Here is a 13,283-nt window from a genome sequence, read left to right as displayed (position 1 = left end):
TACTGAGAGCTAGCTGAGCACATTAGTTGAAGCAATGTTGAAAGGCAGCCACCACTCCCCAGCTAGCTTCCTGTAGTGAATTACTGCTTCTGATCTACCTACCTAGGTATGCTTTTCATCAAAGGATACCAAGTAAACAAAGCACATTCGATAATAGGAGTAAATTGGAAAGTTGTTTAAAATCACGTTCTATCTGAATACGTTTAATTTTGACTTTACTGTCCCTTTAATTGTATTCTTTAAATGATCCTCTTTATCTGAATCATGAAAGCTTAAAGTGAATGTAAACTTTCATGAATTAGTGCCCGGTTTTTAAAAATACTATTAAAAACAGGGGCACTTTCATTCATGAAACTTTACATTGCAGCGTTTTAAAAAAAAAAAATACTTACCTTTTTCTGCAGCAAAGCCGGATTTGCGATCCCCCGCCCGCAGCTCCTCTGTACTTACGTCGGCTTCCTCCAATCATGACATGCACCGTAGAACGTCAACCTCGTGAGGCCATGCCATGATTGGAGGAAGCCGGTTTTGTCTTTGTTGTGCTAAGTACAGCATTAGAAATGGGCGGGGGATCGCCGATCTGGCTTTGCTGTAGAAAAAGGTAAGTATTTTAACAAAAACGCTGCAACGTAAAGTTTCATGAATGAAAGTGCCTCTGTTTTTAATAGTATTTTTAAAAACCGGGCACTGATTCATGAAAGTTTACATTCCCTTTAAGTTTGACTTCCATGCTCCTTTAAACAAAAAGCAAAAAACCCCAAGCCTCCTATTCTGCTGCAGAGTGAAGGCATTGCACAAATACTGTTATTACATTCAAAATTGTAAAAGAGTATTCTGAGATTTTTGCTGTAAAGTTGTAATAACTCTTTTCTTTGCATGATCTGACAGCAGGAAGTGGTTTTAAGAGATCATTTTCTAAATCTGATTTGTATGCAGTTCAAAGAGAAAAGTCTTAAAAGTGTGTTTTCAATGCTGCTTACAGCATCCTATATTATAAAAGGCCAGGTATGTTTGTCCAATGCATTCATGCGCAGTAGCGACTGCAGCGCGAGACAAACATACCTGGCCGTAAGGAAGGATCCGTCAAGGCCGTGAGGATCAGACAGCAGAGAGGGTGGGCGGGAAAGGGCATGACGGGTGGCGTGACTGGACGGGAGCGGGCGTGATGGGGCGTGACAGGGCAGGGGCGGGCGGGGCCAGGAGGGTGAAACCGCTGCACTGCAGAAAATGGCCCGTGTACATGGGCTTTTGGACTAGTCTAATAATAAAGCATTATAATCTAATGCAGCTGTTTACATTTACTTGTAAAAAAAGGCAGGAAAAGGGCTTTAACATACAGATACATACATATACATGTCTAGTGATGTGTATGTATATATGTATGTACTGTATGTTTATGTGTATACACATATAAACACATAAAAACATATGTACACACATATATGTATATATATATATATATATATATATATAACAATAGCAGGGATGTGCACTCTCACTTAATAACAGCTGCCAGGGTGCTAGTAAAGATCCATATAGAAAGAAAAAGCAGACTTGCACTCACTGGTCTTTTTTGTGAAATAATTTACTGCAAAAAATGTGACGTTTCGAGGACGTCTGAGGAAGGGGATTTTGTCCTCGAAACGTCACATTTTTTGCAGTAAATTATTTCACAAAAAAGACCAGTGAGTGCAAGTCTGCTTTTTCTTTCTATATATATATATATATATATATATACTGTATGTGTGTGTGCATTGGAGCCTTTGCAATCAAGTAGATGAAAACATGTTAAAGCATACTTATGCAGTAAATATTTTACATTCCAATGTTATGCACACAGCAGAATATGTTTTATATATTTTTAAATAGATATTCCTATATACAGTGTCTCACAAAAGTGAGTACACCCCTCACATTTTTGTAAATATTTTATTATATCTTTTCATGTGACAACACTGAAGAAATGACACTTTGCTACAATGTAAAGTAGTGAGTGTACAACCTGTATAACAGTGTAAATTTGCTGTCCCCTCAAAATAACTCAACACACAGCCATTAATGTCTAAACCGTTGGCAACAAAAGTGAGTACACCCCTAAGTGGAAATGTCCAAATTGGGCCCAATTAGACATTTTCCCTCCCCAGTGTCATGTGTTAAATTTGGTGTTATCGCTCTCACAAACTCTCATATTGGTCACTGGAAGTTCAACATGGCTCGTGGTGAAGTACTCTTTGAGGATCTGAAAAAAAGAATTGTTTCTCTACATAAAGATGGCCTAGGCTATAAGAAGATTGCCAAGACCCTGAAACTGAGCTGCAGCATGGTGGGCAAGACCATACAGCGGTTTCACAGGACAGGTTCCACTCAGAACAGGCCTCGCCGTAGTCGACCAAAGAAGTTGAGTGCAAGTGCTTAGCATAATATCCAGAGGTTGTCTTTGGGAAATAGATGTATGAGTGCTGCCAGCATTGCTGCAGAGGTTGAAGGGGTGGGGGGTCAGCCTATCAGTGCTCAGACCATAGGCAACACAATGCATCAAATTGGCCTGCATGGCTGTCGTCCCAGAAGGAAGCCTCTTCTAATGATGATGCACAAGAAAGCCCGCAAACAGTTTGCTGAAGACAAACAGACAAAGGACATGCATTACTAGAACCGTGTCCTGTGGTCCAATGAGACCAAGATAAACTTATTTGGTTCAGATGGTGTCAAGCGTGTGTGGCGACAACCAGGTAAGAAGTACAAAGACAAGTGTTTCTTGCCTACAGTCAAGCATGGTGGTGGGAGTGTCATGGTCTGGGCCTGCATGAGTGCTGCTGGCAATGGGGAGCTACAGTTCATTGAGGGAACCATGAATGCCAACATGTACTGTGACATGCTGAAGCAGAGCATGATCCCCTCCCTTCGGAGACTGGGCCACAGGGCAGTATTCCCACATGATAATGACCCCAAACTCCAAGATGACCACTGCCTTGCTAAAGAAGCTGAGGGTAAAGGTGATGGACTGGCCAAGCATGTCTCCAGACCTAAACCCTATTGAGCATCTGTGGGGCATCCTCAAACGGAAGGTGGGGGAGCGCAAAGTCTCTAACATCCACCAGCTCTGTGATGTTGTCATGGCGGAGTGGAAGAGGACTCCAGTGGAAACCAGTGAAGCTCTGGTGAACTCCATGCCCAAGAGGGTTAAGGTAGTGCTTTAAAATAATGGTGGCCACACAAAATATTGACACTTTGGGCCCAATTTGGACATTTCCACTTAGGGGTGTACTCACTTTTGTTGCCAACAGTTTAGACATTAATGGCTGTGTGTTGAGTTATTTTGAGGGGACAGCAAATTTACACTGTTATACTGGCTGTACACTAACTACTTTACATTGTAGCAAAGTGTCATTTCATCAGTGTTGTCACATGAAAAGATATAATAAAATATTTACAAAAATGTGAGGGGTGTACTGACTTTTGTGAGATACTGTACATCTGTATATATCTATACCTGTATATAATCATCTATATATATAGGTATAGATATGTATTTGTACAAAAAAAAAAACATCAGATATACCTAGAAATATGTATTTAGGAATACATAGAATATATTCTGCTATGTGAAGAACATTGAAATGTTAAATACTCACATTTTAATGTTGGGTTTGTGCACTTGAGAAAATGCAATTGAGTTTGTTTGTAGAATGTTAATTTTTTTCCACTTACTTGCTTCATTAACTTCTATTAGGGAATACGTTAACACAGTGGCAGTATTGTAACTTCGAATTTTTGCGCTGTCAGCTTAGCCCTCATGCGAAAACGTTTTTACTTTCAACTTGTAATATGAGTGCAACCTGACGTGTGCAAAAAGCTTACTTCTAGGTGTTAACACACGAGTTGAATAAATTGCACTCCCCTTGTAATCAAGCCCAGAGTAATTTATGGAGCTTGAAACATTGCCACATCTCTAGGAGCTGGAAAAAACAAACTGAAATCACTCAAATGAAGGGACGCCGGCAACAGAGACTGAACTTTAAAAAGGATTTACTGAGGCATATAACCACCTAATGGATTTGAATAAGACATTACAAACAATTTAGATAAGCATAACTGAAACCATAAACAGAATAGAATAGAAGAAAACATAAAGAAGAACAACAATGTGAATACATGTGAAGGGACAATGTACAAAGCCAAGCAGCTGATAAGAGTTTAATTTTTTTAAATCAGCTGCAGGAACATCCTTTCAAATGGGCTCTCCTTCCCTACTTGCTGGTTGATTTCTGCTGCTGTCTCTTGTTAGCCTTTTGTGGCTGTTTCAAAAGGCAGAATCAACTATTTTAAAAGTCAAAATAAAGTTTGTAAATAATATAAATACTATAGTACACTTCAGCGGGTAAATTAGGTAATTGGAAACACAATAAAGGGTAGACATTTTTAAAGGTCAATGCCCCTTTAAAATTCACGTATGTATGGTATCTACATACTGGGATGTGTTTTAGAGAGAGGTTAGTAGATGCTCAGTTTTTTGGAATATTGAGCTTTAAGTAGCCTCTGGTTATCTAAGAAGAAATAGCAGATATGTAGTTGATGAAATGATTAGAATCTTGAGACATCTCTAGAATATAGATAAAATAAAACTAAAAGTTGGCCAAAGAAAAATAAAATAATAGTAAAAAAAAATAATCAAGAATACAATGACTTGTTTTACTGGTGGAGCAAAGTAATTCTGCTAATAGAAAAATACTAAATGGTCAGTTTAATAGGGCACTATGGAAAATAGGATTTTGTTTCGTGTTCTCTCACAATGCATTACCTATGGAAATCAGGTATCTAGGCCTACTCATAGTTTTTCATTGATATGGAAATAGTTTTTCATTAAAACAGAATTTTTCTGTTCACTAACACATAATGTTCTGGAATAGTTTCCATAATTTCGTTACGCTGTTTCGCATTATCTTGTAGTCAGTAGGTAAATCAAACCATGCAAGTTAGTCCGTGTTATTACATTTTTATGTTTCGTCACAAAAGTCATTTTAAGAATTATACCTTTATTTCTTCACTATGATTATCAGTTCTTTCTTTAGGAAAAGGATGTATAAATTCAGATATGGAAGTACAAGCAATTCTCTTCAGAGTCTGTTTAAAAGATCATTAATTGCATTTATAACAAGTGCACAATAAAAATAATGAAATAGACATATTTCAAAATTTACGTTCATTTTCCAGACCCCCTGTATCATGTGATAGCCATCAACCAATCACAGACTCGTATACGTATAAACTGTGAACTCTTGCACATGCTCAGTAGTAGTGTTCATATAAAAACACTGTGCACTGTTTTATAATGGAAACAGATTGAATATCTGAATCATGAGTTTCATTTTGGCTTTAGTGTCCCTTTAAGTTTATTCACCATCAAATCCATAATCTTATAGACCTCTGCATTGCATCATTTTGGGCCCAGACATCGAGAATTGGTGGAAACAGCTGGTCTCTGGATTTCTTTGATATTGTGTTTGTTGAATTATGCTTTATCATTTGTTTATGGTGTTTTGATGAGCTTGTTATTAATTTTATCGGATCACTTTTTGGAAGGGACCTCCTCCCCCGCAAGTCTCCTATAGGGGTAGAGAGAAAGCATTACATTATCCATAATAGTTTCTGTAGTGTCAAAATCATTCATAGCAAACAGTGAAACAAACAATTTTACTACATGGCTTGTTTGACACTTAAAGGGACAGTCTACTTGAAAATTTTTATAGTTTAAAAAGATACAGTAGATAATCCTTTTATTACCCATAACCCAGTTTTGCATAACCAACACAGTTATATTAATGGAAGATTTCTTCAGCGCCGCTTGGAGGATTAACTTCTTCCGCTCCGGATGTCCTCTTCAGTTCCATCGGTGGCTCGGCTGAGTGAAGACAACTAAAGGTAGGATGACCTTCAGGGGATTAGTGTTAGGTTTTTGTAAGGGGGGTTTGGGTTAGATTAGGGGTATGTGGGTGGTGGGTTTTAATGTTGGGGGGGTTGTATTTTTCTTTTACAGGCAAAAGAGCTGTTTTCTTTGGGGCATGCCCCCACAAATGGCCCTTTTAAGGGCTGGTAAGGTAAAAGAGCTTTGAAATTTATTTAATTTAGAATAGGGTAGGGCATTTTTTTATTTTGGGGGGGTTTGTAATTTTATTAGGGGGCTTAGATTAGGTGTAAGTAGCTTAAAATTGTTGTAATATTTTTAACATGTTTGTAACTTATTTTTTTATTTTTTGTAACTTAGCTTTTTTTATTTTTTGTACTTTAGTTAGTTTATGTAATTGTATTTAATTGTAGTTATTTGTAGGTAGTTTATTTAATTAATTTAATGATAGTGTAGTATTAGGTTTAATTGTAACTTAAGTTAGGATTTATTTTACAGGTAATTTTGTATTTCTTTTAGCTAGGTAGTTATTAAATAGTTAATAACTATTTAATAACTATTCTAACTAGCTAAAATAAATACAAAGTTACCTGTAAAATAAATATAAATCCTAAGATAGCTATAATATAATTATTAATTATATTGTAGCTATCTTCAGGTTTATTTTACAGGTAAGTATTTATTTTTAAATAGGAATAATTTATTAAAGTATAGTGTAGTGTTAGGTGTAATTGTAACTTAGGTTAGGATTTATTTAACAAGTACATTTCTCTTTATTTTAGCTAGGTAAGCTATTAAATAGATAATAACTATTTAATAGCTATTGTACCTGGTTAAAATAAATTGAAAGGTACCTGTAAAATAAATATAAATCCTAAGATAGCTAGAATATAATTATTATTTATATTGTAGCTATATTAGGGTTTATTTTAAAGGTAAGTATTTAGTTTTAAATAGGATTCATTTAGTTAATAAGAGTTAATTTATTTAGATTTATTTAATTAATATTTAAGTTAGGGGGGCGTTAGGGTTAGGCTTAGGTTTAGGGGTTAATAATTTTATTACAGTGGCGGCAGCGTAGTGGGGGGCAGGATAGGGGTTAATAAATTTATTATCGGTGGCGACGGTGTAGGGGGGCAGATTAGGGGTTAATAAATTTATTATAGGTGGCGACGGTGTAGGGGGGGCAGGATAGGGGTTAATACATTTAATATAGGTTGCGGCGGGTTCAGGGAGCGGCGGTTTAGGGGTTAATACATTTATTATAGTTGCGGTGGGCTCCGGGAGCGGCGGTTTAGGGGTTAATATGTATAGAGTAGCTTGCGGTGGGCTCCGGGAGCGGCGGTTTAGGGGGTAATAACTTTATTTAGTTGCGGCGGTGTAGGGGGGACAGATTAGTGGTGTTTAGACTCGGGGTACATGTTAGGGTGTTAGGTGTAGACAGCTCCCATAGAAATCAATGGGATGTCTGTCAGCAGCGAACTTGTACTTTCGCTATGGTCAGACTCCCATTGATTCCTATGGGATCCGCCGCCTCCAGGGGTGGCGGATTGAAAATCAGGTACGCTAGGCCTTAAAAGTGCTGAGCGTACCTGCTAGTTTTTTGATAACTAGCAAAAGTAGTGAGAATGTGCTGCACTTGTGTGCGGAACATCTGGAGTGACGTAAGAATCGATCTGTGTCGGACTGAGTCCGGCGGATCGATGCTTACGTCACAAAATTCTACTTTTGCCGGTCTCGAGCCTTTGATAACTAAGGCGTATCAGCCTCGCCACAAATATGCTGCGGAATTCCAGCGTATTTGAGGTTGACGGCTTGATAACTAGGCCCCCATATCTACTGAGAAAACTGGTTGCTATATGTATTGCTTCAGTGAAGATATCATTTGTGTCATACAGGCCACTGCTGACTCTCTGAGAAGGTGTAGTGTATACTGGGTCACAGGCCCTCACAGCATATGTGCGTATCCCGCAAAAAAACATAGCCAAATAATTATTTTTTATGGTTTTTCATATATTGCTATGTGGTCATTATAGAACATGTTTCATTATTTCTTTCAATATTCCTTTACCTGTTGATTTGTAAAACCCTTCCCCTTAATTAAACATATATACATGTTTTTTTTTTTTTTTTTAAATGTATCTGTCCTTTTAAATTTCAATAGAATATAATAAATTATGTATATTTATCAAATTAAAGATATTTTATAGATAGCAAGAATTTTGTAAATTTAGACTACCTGAATTAATATAGTCATGATTGAGTTCAAATCTATATATTTTTTTGAACATATAAAAAGTATCACTTATTTACCTGAAATGAGTTGTTTTTGCAAGTGAGAAATATTTAAAAAGAAACCTGGAGTTCTTGATTTGTTGATATTTGCATTGTATTTTGATACAGATACTTCCCGATTTATATCAAGTTTAGGAAATTCCATTTGGTTTTCAGAAACATCATTGTCTCTTGGTACTGCAAATTTGTTCCCATTAAAATATCCCAAACCTCTGTGAATCTTTCCTCCCTTAATTTTTGATTCCATTTCCCATTGAGTAAATGGTGGGTAATACTCAGATAGCAAAACAGAAGTACAAATTACTGGAACAAGATCATCAGTTGATCCTTCATGTGCTGGTGTGGGACAGGGAGATACAGGAGTACGACGAACCATGCATGCCTGGTGGCCGTGGCGCAGCTTTGGAAAAGGCTCCATTGAATGTTTTATCTCTGAAATCTGTATTCCAAATCAGGGCAAATTCAAATTTTGTTGCAATAAGACAAAAAGTGTCTACAAATAATGCTATTCAGTTCAGTTGACATTACTGCATTTACAGACTAGTGATTCCAGTATTTTGTTGCTTAGTTACCTAGTACATTCTTTACATTTGTTTACATCAGTGGTGTCATGGCAACCAGTTTTGAATAGGTTCTCTGATTAAACCTATTTGGGAAACTGCTCTGTTTCCTAATTATGTAGCTATTTTAAAGTGTAATAATGTTTATTTAGATTCTAAAATAATAAAAAAATATACCACATATCACATATACAAAACAACAAAAACAAACAAGCTAAAAATATATATATGTATACATATAAAAGGAATAAATAATTATTACTTGAAAGTAAATATTTGGTAACTTTGTTTCCATAAAGAAATACATATAACATGAAATAATTAAATATTAAAAAGATATTATTGAACAAATATTGTATGGATATACATTTGCATCCGATTTTCTTCAAGTATACCAGTACAAAATAACAAAGTGTACATTATATTTTTATCTTATTTTGAATTGCTTTTTAAAAAATTTTTTTTATTAAAAGCGTTGGTGTAAAATTCTAAATAGTAGTGTTTTGATTTATATTCATATGAATGCAAAACAACACTAAAGGGACACTGAACCCAATTTTTTTCCTTTGTGATTAAGATAGAGCATGACATTTTAAGCAACTTTCTAATTTACTCCTATTATCAAATTTTCTTCATTCTCTTGGTATCTTTATATGAAATGCAAGAATGTAATTTTAGATGCCGGCCCATTTTTGGTGAACAACCTGGGTTGTTCTTGCTGATTGGTTAATAAATTGATCCACCAATAAAAAAGTTCCTTCTTTTTCAAAAGATGTCTTCTTTTTCAAATAAAGATAGCAAGAGAACAAAGAAAACATTATAATAGGAGTAAATTAGAAAGTTGCTTAAAATTCCCTGCTCTGATCTGCTTATGATCTGAATCATAAAAGAAAAAAATTGGGCTCTTGCTGTATACTTTGATTTGTTTGAAAACACAGTAAAGGTTTTTCTGCAGACAGAAAAGGCTTCAAATTTATAGCTTTACACTAATTCAATAGAGATGCAGCAAAGTCCTTGTTAGTTGATTGATACGTGTAAGCTTGACTTTTGTTCATGACAATCCTGAATAATAATAGCTTGTAGCAGTAGCACTAGCTACTTTTTAAAGGGACACTAAAGTCATTATTAAACAGGATTTAGATAGAGCCTTCAGTTTTAGGAGACCTTCCAATTTACTTCCATTATGCAATTGTGCACAGTTGTTTTATATGCACACTTTCTGAGGCACCAGGTACTACTGAGCATATGCAGGAGTTTACAATGTATACATGTATGAATCTGTGATTGGTTAATGGCTGTCACATGATACAGGGGATTGGCAAATTGAAGTACATTTTTAAATGCGGCAGAAAAAAAATCTGCTGTTCTATTGTTGCATTGTCTTTTTATTATGCACATGTTGATCAATCTGTACTACTGTATTTAATAATACTTTAAGTGGAAACCGAATACTTTTCTTTCATGATTCAGATAGAGCATGTATTTTTAAACAACTTTCTAGTTTACTTCTATTATCAAATTGTCTTTTTTTTCTTGGAATATTTTGTTGAAAAGCATGGACATAAGCTTAGGAGCATGCACGTGCATGCACGTCTGGTGCACTATATGGCAGCAGTTTTGAAGAATGTTATCTTTTTGCAAGACCACTATAAGGCAGCACTATTTCCTGTCATATAGTGCTACAGACACCTACCTAAGTATCTCTTCATCAAAGAAAAGCATTGGAATAAAGCACATTTTATAATAGAATTAAACTGGAAACTTTGGCCTCTAGTTATCAAGCTGTCTACTTACCTGCATTCGCCGGCCCCAATATGCTCGCCTAACATCGCCGCTGCGGACCTGAATACGTTCTCCAAATTTATCAAGAAAGCTGTCAAAAAGCCGCGCACCAAGTACGGTGCGATGAGCAGCGGACTGTTGTTAACTGACAGTCATCGATCTCGCTACTCATCGGCTTATTCGCAGCTTTCTTGCTAGCCTGTCACTAAGCACCCACACTATACAATACTGTTTTACCCCCTATACCGCCGCTCCCGGAGCCCCCCCCCGCAACTAAATAAACTTATTAACCCCTAAACCGCCGCTCCCGGACCCCGTCGCAACTATAATAAATATATTAACCCCTAAACCGCCGCTCACAGACCCCGCCGCCACCTACATTATACCTATTAACCCCTAATCTGCCGCCCCCTATGCCGCCGCCACCTACATAAAGTTATTAACCCCTATCCTGCCGATCCCGGACCCCGCCGCAAATAAATAAAATGTTTAACCCCTAAACCGCCGCTCCCAGAGCCCATCGCCACCTACATTACATTTATTAACCCCTAATCTGCCCCCCTACATCGCCGCCACCTACATTATATCTATGAACCCCTAAACCTAAGTCTAACCCTAACCCTAAGACCCCCTAACTTAAATATTATTTAAATTAATCTAAATAAATATTCCTATAATTAACTAAATTATTCCTATTTAAAACTAAATACTTACCTATAAAATAAACCCTAAGATAGCTACAATATAATTAATAATTACATTGTAGCTATTTTAGGGTTTATATTTATTTTACAGGCAACTTTGTATTTATTTTAACTAGGTACAATAGTTATTAAATAGTTATTAACTATTTAATAGCTACCTAGTTAAAATAACTACAAATTTACCTGTAAAATAAATCCTAACCTAAGTTACAATTACACCTAACACTATACTGCAATTAAACAAATTAAATTAATTAAATACAATCACCTACAATTAAATAAAAATAACTAAAATTAACTAAAGTACAAAAAACAACAACTCTAAATTACAGAAAATAAAAACAAATTACAAGAAGTTTAAACTAATTACACCTAATCTAAGCCCCCTAATAAAATAAAAAATCCCCCCAAAAAAATAAAATTCCCTACCCTATACTAAATTACAAATAGCCCTTAAAAGGGCTTTTTGCGGGGCATTGCCCCAACGTAATCAGCTCTTTTACCTGTAAAAAAAGAAATACACCCCCCCCAACATTATAACCCACCACCCACACCCAACCTTACTCTAAAACCCACCTAAACCCCCCTTAAAAAAACCTAACACTAACCCCCTGAAGATCACCCTACCTTGAGCTGTCTTCACCCAGCCGGGCCTAAGTCCTCAACGAATCCGGGGCGAAGTGGTCCTCCAGATGGGCAGAAGTCTTCATCCAATCCGGCCAGAAGAGGTCCTCCACATGGGCAGAAGTCTTCATCCAAGCGGTATCTTCTATCTTCTTCCATCCGACGAGGAGCGGCACCATCTTGAAGACATCCGACGCGGAGCATCCATCGATCCCGACGACTAAACGACGAATGAAGGTTCCTTTAAATGACGTCATCCAAGATGGTGTCCCTTGAATTCTGATTGGCTGATAGGATTCTATCAGCCAATCGGAATTAAGGTAGGAAAAATCCGATTGGCTGATGCGGCGGGGTCCGGGAGCGGCGGGTTTAGGGTTTAATACGTATAATGTAGGTGGCGGTGGTGTCGGGGTGGCGGTTTAGGGGTTAATAAGTATAAAGTAGGTGGCGGTGGTGTAGGGGGGGGCAGATTAGGGGTGTTTAGACTCGGGGTACATGTTAGGGTGTTAGGTGCAGACACTTCCCATAGGAATCAATGGGATATTGGGCAGCAGCGAACATGACCTCTCGCTGCTGTCAGACTCCCATTGATTTCTATGGGATCCGCCGCCTCCAGGGCGGCGGATTGAAAACCAGGTACGCTGGGCCGGAATAGTGGCGAGCATACCTGGTTGTTCTTTGATAACTTCCAAAAGTAGTCAGATTGTGCCGAACTTGCGTTCGGAACATCTGTAGTGACATAAGCATCAATCTGTGTCGGACTGAGTCCGGCGGATCGTATGTTACGTCACTAGATTCTACTTTTGACGGTCTGTAGGGCTTAATAACTATGGCAAATCAGCCTCGCCACTAATACGCTGCGGAATTCCAGCATATTTGCGGTTGGCGGCTTGATAAATAGAGGCCTTTGTGTGCTCTTTCTGAATTATAAAATACATTTTTTGGGTCTCATATCCACTTTATTTAAGATCAAAAGGACATCAAACTCAATTTTATTCTTCCATAATTTAGACAGAGAATACAATTTGTGTCTATAATCTCAATTACTTCTTTCTATAGATATCCTTTGTTGAAGAAATAGCAATGCACATGGGTGAGCCAATCACAGGAGCCATATATGTGCAGCCACCAATCAGCAGCTACTAATCCTATTTAGATATGATTTTAAACAAAGGATTTCAAGAGAATGAAGCAATTATAAGTAAATTGGAAAGTTTGCATGCTGTTTTCTACATTTTGAAAGAAAAATATAGGGTTTCATGTATAGGGTTTCATGTTCCTTTAAGATGCTGTTCAGCTGCTCCTCAGTGCACATGTCTAGTAGTTCATGGCATCTTCCTCATACTGTATATGTGAATTCCTCACAAGTACAATAGCTGGGGCAGCTCATGTATCTGAGGTGGGAGGGAAGTTCCT

The 13,283-nt window shown here is 37.1% G+C and overlaps 1 protein-coding gene across 1 annotated transcript; it reads right to left on the bottom strand.

Moving 5' to 3' along the window:
• Nucleotides 1-5,228: 5,228 nt before the first annotated feature.
• LOC128647675 (uncharacterized) lies at nucleotides 5,229-8,692 on the bottom strand. The gene is made up of 2 exons (XM_053700424.1): nucleotides 8,216-8,692; nucleotides 5,229-5,603 (listed from the first exon to the last, which is right to left on the bottom strand). Exons 1-2 carry the CDS (start codon nucleotides 8,613-8,615, stop codon nucleotides 5,401-5,403), a joined length of 603 nt encoding a protein of 200 aa, XP_053556399.1. The 5' UTR covers nucleotides 8,616-8,692; the 3' UTR covers nucleotides 5,229-5,400.
• Between the last annotated feature and the right edge of the window lie 4,591 nt (nucleotides 8,693-13,283).

This window comes from Bombina bombina, chromosome 2 (assembly GCF_027579735.1).
Source record: "Bombina bombina isolate aBomBom1 chromosome 2, aBomBom1.pri, whole genome shotgun sequence".
Lineage (NCBI taxonomy): Eukaryota > Metazoa > Chordata > Amphibia > Anura > Bombinatoridae > Bombina > Bombina bombina.
The sequence above is the reverse complement of the archived record's forward strand: the minus strand, read 5'-3'. Positions and strand labels throughout refer to the sequence as shown.